At 38.3% G+C, this 13,788-nt stretch overlaps 1 protein-coding gene across 1 annotated transcript; it reads left to right on the forward strand.

Moving 5' to 3' along the window:
- The first annotated feature begins 833 nt into the window (after positions 1-833).
- Positions 834-7,379, forward strand: LOC108697830 (pro-adrenomedullin). Its single transcript, XM_018228269.2, has 4 exons — positions 834-1,048; positions 4,369-4,465; positions 4,565-4,732; positions 5,927-7,379. Exons 2-4 carry the CDS (start codon positions 4,380-4,382, stop codon positions 6,162-6,164), a joined length of 492 nt encoding a protein of 163 aa, XP_018083758.1. The 5' UTR covers positions 834-1,048; positions 4,369-4,379; the 3' UTR covers positions 6,165-7,379.
- The last annotated feature ends 6,409 nt before the right edge of the window (positions 7,380-13,788 follow it).

Consider the following 13,788-nt stretch of genomic DNA (forward strand, 5'->3'; position numbering starts at 1 on the left):
GAGGGGCAATAAATTCCTACCTGGAGTAAGGCAGGGGGCGTAGCGTATCCTCCGGGCTGTCAGGACCGGGAGGTGAGTGACCCTTGAAAGGGATGAGCCTGTGGAGCCTCAGGTGGGGTACCGGAATGTTAAAGGTGATTGTTTTGCAAGTGATGGAGTGACTGTAACTGAGTCGTGATGTGAATGTTTTGGAAACTCTCGAGTGTGAACGTGAACCAATATGCATGCATGGAAGGAAATCTGTAAATAAAAAGTTCTTCTTTGTTGGATCACTGAATGTTGGACATCTTTAACCTTCCTGGAGGAGAAACTGGTAAAGACTCCAAGCAACCAGGTAAGGTTACAATGGCAAAGCGATAATTACCCCTAACATATGCACTAGGTGTCTGAGGGTGCCAGGTACAGGGGAGCCCTGTATTTAATGCCTGACTATGGTAACCAATAAGTGCAGAGGTATCTTGCACCCAGCTGTGATGCATTTGGCACATTGCACTGGACTATTGATCCAATGCAAGGTGCAGAATACAACCACTGGATGTAAGTATTTTATCCATAGTCCCTAAGGTGATTTTGCACCTGCACCATAGTCTGCTGCTACTTCCATACAATTGTAACCCTTTTATTATCACATTTGTTTTTGATTTAGTAGAAGGCAGCCTCCTGTTGCTGCCGTCCTATTGCCTCTGGGCTTGGCTCATACCAACATGATAACCAATATAAAACATAGCAAGGCTGCATTAGTGTATGTGTGAACAGCTACTGCAAACCTGCAAGGCTTAGGGCTGACAGATATGCATTAACATGCTCCAAACAATGCACTCCTACAGTACATGTGAGTCATTTGTTTATGCCCCTGTGGGTTTGACATCACCAAGCACGTGCCCCCTCTCCTTCTTCCTTTTACCAGGTCAGACGTCAGGCAAGATATAAAAGAAACTGCAGCACAGCTGCCAGCAAAAGGGGACAGATCCTGCCACCAGCAGCTACTTGTCCAACTACTGTGCTTACGATTTGGAGATTCTAAGGATTTCTATAAAGATCCCACAAGGTAAGGGTGCAAATTATTTCTATTATATATACAAACTATTTATCATTTTCTTAAGCCTTAAGTATATTGTAGTATATTATATATTATATTACATGAACAATGCTGATATCCTGCAATTAGAAAAAAAAAATAAAAGGGAAAAACTTCCTACAAAGTAAAAAAAAGCTTGTTAATATATTTATGTTGACCCTTGAAACCAAGACACAAAAAAATAATTATTTTTCCAAATTCTATAAATTATTAATATAAGGGTATTACACTTTTAAATTCCATCTATGCACGCTGATAACTATGAGAAGTAATAACTGTAAAACCAGTTGTATTACCGTAAAAATCCCCAGTATGAAGAATTTAAAAGCAAAATAGATTTGCCACCGAGATATGCCAATGTTTTTAAGATTCTGTAGAATTTTTCTGGCTTTATTTTGATTTAAAATCAAATTTAAAAATTGATATTTAAATATTTAGCCCAATAATCGCATAGCTCTGGCTCTTTAAAATTAATGAACAGCCGGAGCACCTCTACATTAGGACACACACCTTAACTACAGCTCATTGTAAATCTCTCAGCAGCGGGTAGAGGCTTCCTTATTCTGCTGTAACGAGAGGTATTTTCTGATGCAATTTAATAGGGGGGTTGCAGCGTGACTGCTCTCGAATAGAACCAGTCCTGAGCCAAATAGATTAGGGCAAGGAAACTATTTTACGGTTCCAAAGACTAGGGGGCAGATGCATCAAGGGTCGAATATCGAGGGTTAATTAACCCTCGATATTCGACTGGGGAATGAAAATCCTTCGACTATCAAAGTCGAAGGATTTTGCGCAAATACTTCGATCGAACGATCGAAGGAATAATTGTTCGATCGAACGATTAAATCCTTCGAATCAAACGTTTCGAAGGATTTTAATCCAACTATCGAAGGATTATCCTTTGACCAGAAAAAGTTAGCCAAGCCTATGGGGACCTTCCCCATAGGCTAACATTGAGTTCGGTAGCTTTTAGGTGGCGAACTAGGGGGTCGAAGTTTTTTCTTAAAGAGACAGTACTTCGACTATCGAATGGTCGAATAGTCAAACGATTTTTAGTTCGAATCCTTCGATTCGAAGTCGTAGTCGAAGGTCGAAGTAGCCCATTTGATGGTCGAAGTAGCCAAAAAAAACGTCGAAATTCGAAGCATTTTTTACTTCTATTCCTTCACTTGAACTTAATGAATAGGCCCCTTGATGTATTTTTTGAAATCATAGTATAAATAAAAGGTCTGTAATGAATTGCTGGAGAATGTTGCTTAGATGTATCTGCTGCTCATTCTTTAATCCACCACCTGCAACACAAAGACACAAAAATGATCTTTCTACAAAATAAAACAAAAATTTTATGAAGTTGATGTTTTTTTTCCTTGTCAAGGTATTATTATTATTAATTGACTTGTTTCACATACTGTCCAAAAAGCTAGAGCCAGTAGAGTAGACTGCGTTAAAATCGAAAATTATTTGTAGCTGTAATTGCAACTGAAAGCAACTTCTGGAACAATGTAGCAGATATCAGGTCTCTCCTCCAGGGCTGTCAATCCACAGGCTTCTACTATATTATTTCAGGAGTCAGAGCCAGGAGTGCAGAGAATGTAAACTGTAGGAGAGATACGGCTTCCATTAGCAAATCCATTTACAAATAACGTTAAAACCTACTGAAATTAATTATATTGGAAAGTTGCTTAGAATTACGTGTTCATGTTTTTGGGCCGGAGGACCCCTGAAAGACAATAAGAGGGTTAGTTATCAAAATCTGAATTTTTCTGATATTTTTTTTTAAAGTTCAACAAACTATAATCCATGATTTGACCTTATTTATTATTAAAAAAAAAAGCTCAAATTAATCGGATCAGGGAAAAAATCTCTAAAATTGATCGAAAACCTGACTCGTACGATTTTTTCCCAAATCCTATGATTTTTTTGGGCTTCTTCTGGAAAAGTCAGAATTTTTCAGATTTTTGCCCTAAAGGTCTGAAAAAGTCAAATTCTCAGGCTAATTCCAGCACAGACTACAGAAACTTCCAAATAGGATAGATACTTCTCCCATTGACTTATATACAACCTCGGCAGGTCTGAGATGGCAGATTTTCAGAAACAGACTTTTTGCATCCTTGGGGTATAATAAAATCTCGAAAAATTCAAGTTTTTTTTTTCCACTAAAAATTTTGATTTTATAGCAAAAGATTTTTTTTCGTTTTTAGCATTCGGACTTATAACCCCTAAAAGTATCAGTATGGAATGTCAATACTAACAACAGGGAAAAAAATATGAAACGGGGCTGCAGCTGATCAGGCAGTTTACAAAATATAAAATGCATCCATGTTATAGATAATCCATATTATAGCCCCCTTGCCAATAAGGGGCAGATTTATCAAGGGTCGAAGTGAATTTGAGGGAATTTTCGAAGTAAAAAAATTCTAAATTCGAAGTAATTTTTTGGATACTTCGACCATTGAATAGGATACTACGACTTCGAAATGACTTTGAATTCGATTCGAAATAAAATACTTTGAATATTCGACCATTTGATAATCGAAGTACTGTCTCTTTAATAAAACTTCGACTTCAATAGTTCGCCAAATTAAACCTGCCGAAGTGCTAGATAGGGGACCTTCTAGATTTAATCATTTGATCGAACGATTTTACTTCGATCGTTCGACGGCCAAATTCGGTGAAAAATACTATAAGTAGTTATCACTTCAAATCTGCCCCTAAATGTTTAGATAATCTTGCATAAAATCCAAATAAACAAATGCATTCAATACAAAAAGTAAACAGGAATAATGTACAAGAGAAGCCCATTCTATTAACCCCTAAAAAGCCTTCTTCCCATATAAACAATTATACAGATAACGAGAAAGATCATTATATGGCATTAGCCAATTTCATACGCATTCTGCGGGAAGTAATTCAACTCAGGAACTGGAATTATCTAGGTGAAAGGCTTTCGGTGCTTATTGATGGATTAAGGTGTTTGGGTTACAAATTGACAGGTGAAGGTTGCACAACACATGGATTATGCACCCCAGCTGAGAAAGTGCACAATAACCACAATAATGGGCAATACCATCTCCCCTTCTTATTGTTCATTCAAATATTTCCTCAGGAACTAAACTAGGTAGAGCTGTAATAGCATCCTTTGCACTGCCCATTGTCCAAGCCTTTAGCAGGCAACTCACGCTAAAATGTAACCATAGACCCCCTTAGAGGAAGTGGCCTGCTCATTGTTTAACTACAACGCTGTGAAACTATAATTAGTGTATTTATTTTCCCTTTGCTTGCCATTCCAGATTTGTGAGTCATGGTTGCACATGGAAGTCTCGTGTTGCCTTTGCTTGTGATCAGTCTCAACCTCTGCAATGCCCTCTGGATGGACAACAGAGACAGGTAAACCCATTACAGATTCCTATTGTCCTCATTGAAAATACTCCCATTGTTTTCCATCTACAGGATTTGTGCTAAACTGTTCTTTTCAATTTTATACAGACGGATGCCTCCACCGGTTGTATCATTCCTGGACAAAATACGAGATTTTGGAAGAAAGACGTCAGGTGGGACAGAGAGACAAGTTGCAGATGGTCACACGCCCACAGAGCTCAATAAAGAATATCGGCCAAGGGACAATTCCATAAATAGCATGAATACTCACATAAGGTACATCATATATTTGTTGTGATATTGTCACTTACTGTATTTTACTGGTCATTTCCACTATATTGTGGGTATAAAAAAGTTCTCACATTGTCACTGGACCCAAAGCAACCTATCAAAGTAAACCTTTAAAAGAAATGAATGTAAAATTGATGAGGGGACTATTGTACACACTTTTGTAATGTACATTCATTATTTATCCTTTTTTTCATTCCAATATATTATGGGATGCATGTTCTGTTAATATGAATGAATTTTGCTTCAACAGTGCCACCTGCTGGTCAGTTTCCCACCAGTCTGACCACCAAGTAGTCAAAGAAGTTGTCAGGAGAAAGAAAGAGGCTGCTCTGATGTTCTTCTGCTTAGGAAAGATTTAAGAAAGGTTTCTATTTTTTTCCTAAGCAGAAGAACATCAGAGCAGCCGCTTTCTTTCTCCAAAAATTTCCTTGACTACTTGGTGGTCAGACTTGAGGGAAACTGACCAGCAGGTGGTGCTGTTGGAACAAAATTCATTCAGATTAACAGTACATGTATCCCTTAATATCTTGGAATGAAAAAATAAATAATGAATGTAAATTACAATAGTGTTTACAATAGCCCCCTCATCAGTTTTACATTCACTTATGTTAACGGTTTACTTATCATTTAGGGGTTTATTTATCAAAGTCTGAATTTATGTTAATATTTTCTGCTACAAACTCTGATCCAATCTGCTTGGGTTTTTTTATGCTTATTTATTATTAAATTTTTACCGAAAATTTGCTTTGTGGGAAAAATCAGATTTTCACGATTTTTTTCTGAATTTTCACCCAAAAACTCTGAAAACTTCGAGGTATTGCACGAAATCCAGCGCACATCAAAAAATCATTGGGACTTCTCCCATTGACTTATATGCAACCTCGAGAAGTCTGAGATGCTGGATTTTCTGATCCAGACTTTTCCATCCTCTGGGTTTAATCAATTCCAAAAAATCACGATTTTATTTAAAAAAAAAAAACAAACACATTTTTCGTAATTTTTGCATTCGGAGTTTAGTAAATAACCCCCTTAATATACTGCATTACTACATTCTCCCCCTACTAAAACAAAATATTGAAAAAAATAACTTATTTGTTATCGATTTAAAGAAATAAATATTTAATAATGAATGAAAACATAGTGAAGATCATGACTTTATATATAATTTGTCTTCTCCAGCTCCCGTCTTCATCCTAGAGAAAAGCGTTATATTTCACCAATATCCATACGGGGCTGCCACCTGGGCACTTGTCAGATTCAGAACTTGGCCAGCATGCTTCACCGCCTTGGAAACAATGGCTACAAAGATGACTCCAAAAGACATACCAATGATCCTTTAGGATATGGCAGGAGACGCCGTTCACTGCTACAGAATAAAAAGAGAACTGATTTATCAGGGATATTACTGGCCACATAAGAAGCATTCCGTGGGACCATTACGCTTACTCCACAAAACCAAGAATAATGCAGCATGGAATCTAACAATAAGTAGAGCAGAATTTGTGGTCTTTAGGACTTCCTTTGGGGTAAAACCAAAACCCCTGACATGGGCTCCTGGGTGGTCATACTGCAAGCCACTAGCCTCAGAGGCAGAAGATGAGCGTGTAGTGAAACCTTTAATAGAAAAGATCTTGTCATTGATTTACCTAGTTATTGAAGAGCCAAGCTGTATTCTTCATTTCCATGCTTTGTGAAAGTACTATAATAAGGAGTATCGTATCAAGCTGTAGTGAGATAACCTCCTTGTAATCTACTGTGTAACTCAGTGTGCCGACAATAACATCACCACATAATGTTTAGAATGGAATTAAATGCTTTGCTTTATGCAGATGACATGACTACAATCTCTGAAAATAATGGGATGCCGTGTCAAAAAAGGGGAGCAATTGTGCACTTGGGTGTCTAAAGCAGGGCTGGTTAACCTGCAGCTCTCCAGCTGTTATAGAACTACCCCACTATCCCAATCCCCAAAGTCAGGGTTACAGTTCAAGAACCAAGCTTGTGTCACCCTATCCTTAAAAGTGGACATGCAAGGAGGAAAATGTATAAAATAAACCTAGTACATGGTAATGTGTTCCCCTTTAATTCCTCTATTTTTGAATTGCCATGGTCCAACTTTTCTAGCTAAGCATTGTCAGGTGACTCAAGACTGAGTGTGAAGCCCCTGTACAGAGCAAAGTTTGGGCCTGCTCAATTGCCCTGTCCTGATAGGTCTGCACAGAGTCTTAAATGTTATCTACCAAACCACCTGGGTAGCCAACCGGGCCAAATATCCACTAGTTGGCCAACTTCTGCCATGTGTTGGTTACTTCTAGAGGTCAGAAGCACAGAGGGGTTTAGTGCCCCAAAACATTCCTTCTTCCTAAGAGAAACATTGCAGATAAACTACATTACATGATTGCTTCTCCTCCTCCCTTACACACTCGGGGTAGTTCGGATTGTAAATATGGTGTATAAAATATTTATGTAAATATATGAATACTTGTATTTATAGATTTTATAGTTATTTGTATATTTAAGTTAAATTTCTAAGTTATATATTTGAGTGGGGTTACAGAATGTACTGGAAGACAGACCAATGTGAAGATCTACAAGATGTGTCCACAGAGTAAAAAGATTTCTACATACAAAATCGTTTTGTGTGTCATTTTTCCATATGGTTCATGGGGTTATCAATCTTTCTTACTGAAAACGAATTGTATTACAGAGAATGATAGATTTTCTCAACTAATTTCATTAGGACATTAGCACATAGCAGCCAAATAGTGGTTTGCTTTGACTGGTTCAGCTCATTTAGAGGTAATGTAATACAAACTGCAGTATGGCTGTCATAGCAGCTGTTTAAAAGCTAATGTCTGGTTGGTATTCATATGTTACGCTTCTGGGGGAACTTTGTACCATACTACTACATGAGCCAGATACATTGAAATATAATCAAGAAGATGTATACAATTCCAAGTATCCATTTACAGCAAAAAACATTTGCTTTCAAATTATGTAGTACCTTGTCAAGAAGCCAATCAAGAAAGAGAAACTACACCCTAGCTATCTTGAATTTATTAAATTTTTCCTTAAAAACACCTTAGGGCAGTGATCCCCAACCAGTGCCTTGTGAGTAACATGTTGCTCGCCAACTCCTTGGATGTTGCTCCCAGTGGCATCAAAGCAGGTCCTTTTCTTTGAATTCCAGCTTTATCATATATGTACCATTCCCATGAACAATTAAAGGTATATACATCCTTGACATGAAAAAGTTATATTTATATGTGTCATACCAGCCAAATATATAAGAGTAGAGTCTCTCTCCATTTCTTTTCTTTTTTTTTACAACCACATATCAGCTCATTTAGCCTCCTTATTCCTCAGTAGTCATCACCTGTACTTGTTCCAAACCCTTCATCTCTATCCTGTTAAATCTGTATATCAACTCCAAACTTACCCAACCCAACTCTCTACACCTGAGCTATTTTACTTTTGTTTCTCCTGCTCCCATCATACCACTTCCTTAAAGGGCATGTAAAGGCAAAAGAATAAAATCCAATTTTAACTTACTTTAATGAAAAAGAAACCTATCTCCAATATACTTTAATTAAAAAATGTCTACCGTTTTTATAAGAAACTTGACTGTATGCAGTGAAATTCTCCCTTCATTTACTGCTGTGGATAGGAATTGTCAGATGGTCCCTAACTGCTCTGCAGGGAAACAATCATACTTATGAACAGCAGGGGGAGCCCCCGTCTTACTTCCCAGCCATGCAGAACTCAAGCAGCTTTGTTTATGACGATCCCTAAGCTGCCCAGACCCCACTGAGCATGTGCACAGTCTTAGTCTTGCAAAGATGTTTAACAAAGTTACAAGATGGTGACCCCCTGTAGCCAACTTTGAAAGGATAAATTATTTGTTTGATTAGGCTTGTGGTGCAGTAAGTTCATGTTTGTATTTAGTATACAAAATAGAGCACTTCTAGCCTTATTCAAGTTTAGACTTTACATGCCCTTTAAGACTTTTAATCACACTTGAATATAGTAGTGTGATAGTGATATTCATTCTTATCGATATCCTTATTTATAAGAGTAGAAGCTAGATACAAAGTGCCAAGGGCACCCTTTTTTGGCACCTTGCCCTATAGGTTGTGACAAACTCATTCAATGAAATACAAAGAGTTGTACCCAATCTGAATCTGCTCACATTTATAGGTGGTGCTCTATCTGGGAACCTTGCTGCAATCCTTGATATCCGTAATCCATATACTCATAGAAAATCAGATGGCACACACAGAAGCATTCGTGCTAAATGGTTGAAGTTTTATTGAGATCTCCACTGTTGCAACCATTTGCCAGTGTTGCATAGGGAACTATAGGGGCGTAAGAACTGGGAGAAAGCTGTACTTGCCACCAGTATTTTTGAATCCAATTCAAACCTCTGGCCACAGATTGCACCACAAATGCAAGTAATCCATGGAAGGACTCCAACACTGTCACTTTGGGATTGATAAAGTTGGGACTGATTTTTAGTGTCACTCCTGCCATGTTTTATTAATAATAACTATGCAATTATTTGAATGGATCCTGTAACCTGAAAGTCACATTGTACCTGAAAACAGACAATGCACAACCGCACCAGCACTCGTGCACCACAGACCTGGTAAGGTCCCTTATACATTTTTACTACAGCAGCAGCACAACAACTCTGGGTGGATCCATGCACAAGTGAATAACAAGAGCCACAGTTCTTATTAACCCATGCGTGAACAGATTATGGCATATTGTGGAAAGACTAGTGTCTGGAGTCAAGTCAGGACTATGTGGAAGATATAATTATTGTACTTTAACTTATTAATAAATTGCCCATCCTTCAAATGATCAGCGAATAGCACATTATATAATGCAGGAATGGATTTTGGGAACCAAGGAAAGGCAAACATAGCATTAAATAAATTGTTGTGTTCGGATAAATCTGAAGTGTCAGGAAAAGCTGCAGTTTCCCTTCAGGCAATGATGTATTTGCCACTTTAAGAAAACTGCCTTATAAGTTGGGATGTGTCTGTGAAATCAGATCCTATTTTTTTATGATGTACCCAATGTTTTATATGTGGTAACAAAACCTTTATAAGAAAAAAAGGAACCAAAAACAATTATTTTGTAATAAATACCCACAACACTATCTCATGGTCTTCATTTTGTGTTGTTTAAATAAAGCTAGTCCTCTTGTGAGGGACTGGAAGCTAAAGGGTCTTCAAGGGAACTTATTTCAATATAACAAACCATAGGGGCAGATTTACTAAAGGACGAATTGACTAATGCTGGCGACAATTCGTCAGTGTTACCACATTCAGGCACTTCGCCGATTTACTAACGGATGCAGGCGTAACTTCGCTAGCGAAAGAGACAGACGCTAGGGCTCATTTGCACTCTATCGGCAGGGGAATTTTTACTCTGGCGAATGGACGTTATTCCGCAAATTCACTAAGATGCAGATTTTACTAAACGTTACCTCTTTCGCCAGACTTGCGTTCGCCAGCACAGACCAGGTGAAGTGCATTGGAGTGCAGAGATCTTCCTCAATCTTCTGTTACCTACATCATATTTTTAGTGGAAAAATTTCTAAGTCCCAAATATATAGGGCAATATAACAACTCTGTTTTCTTTATTAAGGTTCCCTGGACCTGTGTAATGTAATGTATTTGCTGCAACATATACGTCCGTTCAACTTTAAATTTCCCGCCGTATGCAAATTAGCCCGAGCGAAGACCTCTAACGAAGTTGCGCTAGGCATAATTGCTTTGATTGCCAAAGTAACGCTAGAGAAAATTCGCCAGCGTTCGGCAACCTGGACGCAACTTCGCATTTTAGTAAATTAGCGTTGTCTGAGCGGTTTTCTGCCTGGCGAAGTGTAGCAATGGGTGCAAAGCCGTCACTGGCGAATTTTTGCAGGCTTTTAAATTTCCCCCATATTCTCACTGCACGATTGGTTTCACTTGTTTTGACAACCCTGGCATCTCACTTACTGCATCATCCTCTAATTAATTTTTATTGTCATCCTATATATACTCCCTTATGTTAGGGGCCGATTCACTAACTTCGAGTGAAGGATTCGAAGTAAAAAAACTTCGAATTTCGAAGTGTTTTTTTGGCTACTTCGACCATCGAATGGGCTACTTCGACCTTCGACTACGACTTCGAATCGAAGGATTCGAACTAAAAATCGTTCGACTATTCGACCATTCGATAATCGAAGTACTGTCTCTTTAAAAAAAACTTCGACCCCCAAGTTCGCCATCTAAAAGCTACCGAACTCAATGCTAGCCTATGGGGAAGGTCCCCATAGGCTTTCCTAAGTTTTTTTGATCGAAGGACATTCCTTCGATCGTTGGATTAAAATCCTTCGATATCGAACGAATCAACGGATTTAATCGTTCGATCGAAGGAATAATCCTGCGATCGTTCGATCATACTATCTGCGCTAAATCCTTCGACTTCGATATTCGATTTTAATTCCCAGTCGAATATCGAGGGTTAATTAACCCTCAATATTCGACCCTTGGTGAATCGGCCCCTTAGTGTCCAATATGAAAAGTCATTAGAATGATAATCAACCAAGCAGCGTTTCATTGTTGTCCTCTAGAATTGGAAAACATTTACTAGCAGAACAGTTTGTTTTTGTAATAGTAGTCCCTCGTTCTTCGTTCTTCCTGTTTTTGTTGCCTGGAACAAAGATACATTTTTCCTCGCCACTTTTCACTAGCTGCTATGAATACGGTTAGGCCAATGCATACCTGAAAACTCTTAGGGGGTTATTTATTAAAGTCCGAATGCTAAAAAACTCTAAAAAATAACATCCAAATTTTTAGTGTGAAAAAAACTAGAATTTTTCGTGATTTATTATACCCCGAGGCTGCTAAAAGTCCAAATACAGAAATACTCCATCTCCAAGCTCGGGGGCCTGTAGAATTCAATGGCAATGGTCCCATTTCAAATTTGAAGATATCATGGTCTGCTCTGAGTTTCGGCCAAATATCGAAAAAATCCGGGGTTTCAAGCAATTTCACAAAAAATGTGAACGTTTCAGACATAAAACCTGAAAAATAAGTTGTTTTTTCAAGTTTCATTCCAGAACTGATTTTATCAAGTTTTTTCAATAACAAATAAGGTCAAATAGTGGATTCTAGTTTGGTCAGACTTTTTTTTACTTAAAAAGTAAAAAAAAAAATCGGGTTTTGATAAATAACCCCCTTAGGTTTTCAGAATGGGACTCAGGATTTTGGAGGAGATAAAAGATCCTAGGATCTCAGGGGTTTGTGGTCAACGCTATTCAGTCTCTATGGGGCAAATTCACTAAGAATCGAAGTTGCGCCAGGCGCAACTTCGCCGCACTTCGCCGCACTTCGCCAGGCGAATTTTCGCCAGCGCTACGCAAATTCACTAAAATGCGAAGTTGCGCACAGGGGTAGCGAAAGGTTACGGAGTTGCGCTAGCGTTGTTTCGCTATATAAAGCGAAGTTGCGCTAGCGAAGGCTAATTTGCATACGGCGCGAAATTCAAATTTCAATGGAGGAACACGTATCTGCACTACAAATGCCTAGAAAACCTTCAAATCAGCCAATAAAATTTTTATTTTGCCCTACACATGTGCCCACTGTCTAGGTAAGTTGCCATGAGTCAGGAAATGTAGGGGGGAGGAAGGGGAGCCCCAAAAAAATTTCGATCTTTTTCAGCCTATCACCCGTCATGTAGAAAACACGCCAGCGTTTTTTGGGACTTAGAAAAAATTTTGACTTTTTTTGAAACAATCCCTATCTACTCTATTGCGCTTCGCCAGGTCTGAGGTGGCGAAGGAAGTCTAGCGTAAAAGGTAGCGTTCAGTACACTGCGCAAGTTAGTGAATTTGCGTAGTTTCGTCGCTAGCGAAGATTCGCCTGGCGTAAGGTTGCGAAGTAACACTAGCGAAACTACGCCAGCGTTCGTTAGTGAATTTGCGCAGTAGCGAAAATGGCCAACGCTAGCGAATTAACGCTAGCGTTCGGCGCTTCACGCTTTAGTGAATTTGCCCCTATGTCTCCATTGATTTGGAGTCTGAAGAGATACATACAGTAGATGCAAGTCACTGTGGACCAGCATGCCAAAACAAATAGTGCTCTATCATACTAAATATTACTACTAGAAATATTGTATTTTACATATTGCATATTAAATATGGTATGCAATGATATATGTTATGATCCAGACCTTCAAAGTTGTGTACATGACTTCACGATCTTGGATTCTGTTAAAGGGCTGGTTCACCTTTAGAATGGCTAATTCTAAGCAACTTTTCAATTGGCCTTCATTAATTCTTTTTTATATAGTTTTTGAATTATTTGCCTTCTTCTTTTGACTCTTTCCAGATTTTAAATCATCAGAAATCACAAGCAGAAAAATTAGATTCTTCTGTGATATAAGCTGATGCTACAGGGCTGATTATTAAAGGGGACCTGTCCCCCAGACACAAAACTCTGTATAATAAAAGTCCTTTCCAAATTAAACATAAAATCCAATTTCTATTTTTTATTAAAGCATTCATAGCTGTTGTAAGCTCATTTAAAAATCTCAGCTGTCAATCAAATATTGTCTGCCCCTCCTCTATGCCTTATAGGGGCGGGGCAGACAATTACTTTCACTTTCCATTCAGCACTTCCTAGATGTCACTGCTCTCCCCACATTCCCCCAGTTCTCTTCACCATTTAATTGTGTAGCCAGTGCATAGAGATGGGCATTAGGTCTACCATTCTGGTGCACAAACAAGATTCTGAGATGATGCAAGGCTTGCTTTAATAATAGTGCCCACAAAATGGCTCCTGCCTGCTTGCTATAATTATGAATTCCTAGACGGAAGGAAACAAGATTCAAATATTTTATATAGTGTAATTAAAGTTCATTTTGCTTGACTAATGTAATAAAATAGGATTTTGATTAATATTTTTGGGTAACGGGTCCCCTTTAAGTGCTGGTGCTAACTGCAGTGGTTTCTAAAATGCCATGTGTATCTGAATTAAGCACTAAAT

This window comes from Xenopus laevis, chromosome 7S (assembly GCF_017654675.1).
Source record: "Xenopus laevis strain J_2021 chromosome 7S, Xenopus_laevis_v10.1, whole genome shotgun sequence".
NCBI classification, from domain to species: domain Eukaryota; kingdom Metazoa; phylum Chordata; class Amphibia; order Anura; family Pipidae; genus Xenopus; species Xenopus laevis.

Coding starts and splice junctions, on each gene's coding strand:
- LOC108697830 (XM_018228269.2), top strand. CDS start 4,380: ATGGTTGCACATGGAAGTCTCGTGTTGCCTTTGCTTGTGATCAGTCTC. Junction 4,466..4,564: donor TGGATGGACAACAGAGACAG/GTAAACCCATTA, acceptor AATTTTATACAG/ACGGATGCCTCCACCGGTTG. Junction 4,733..5,926: donor AGCATGAATACTCACATAAG/GTACATCATATA, acceptor TGTCTTCTCCAG/CTCCCGTCTTCATCCTAGAG.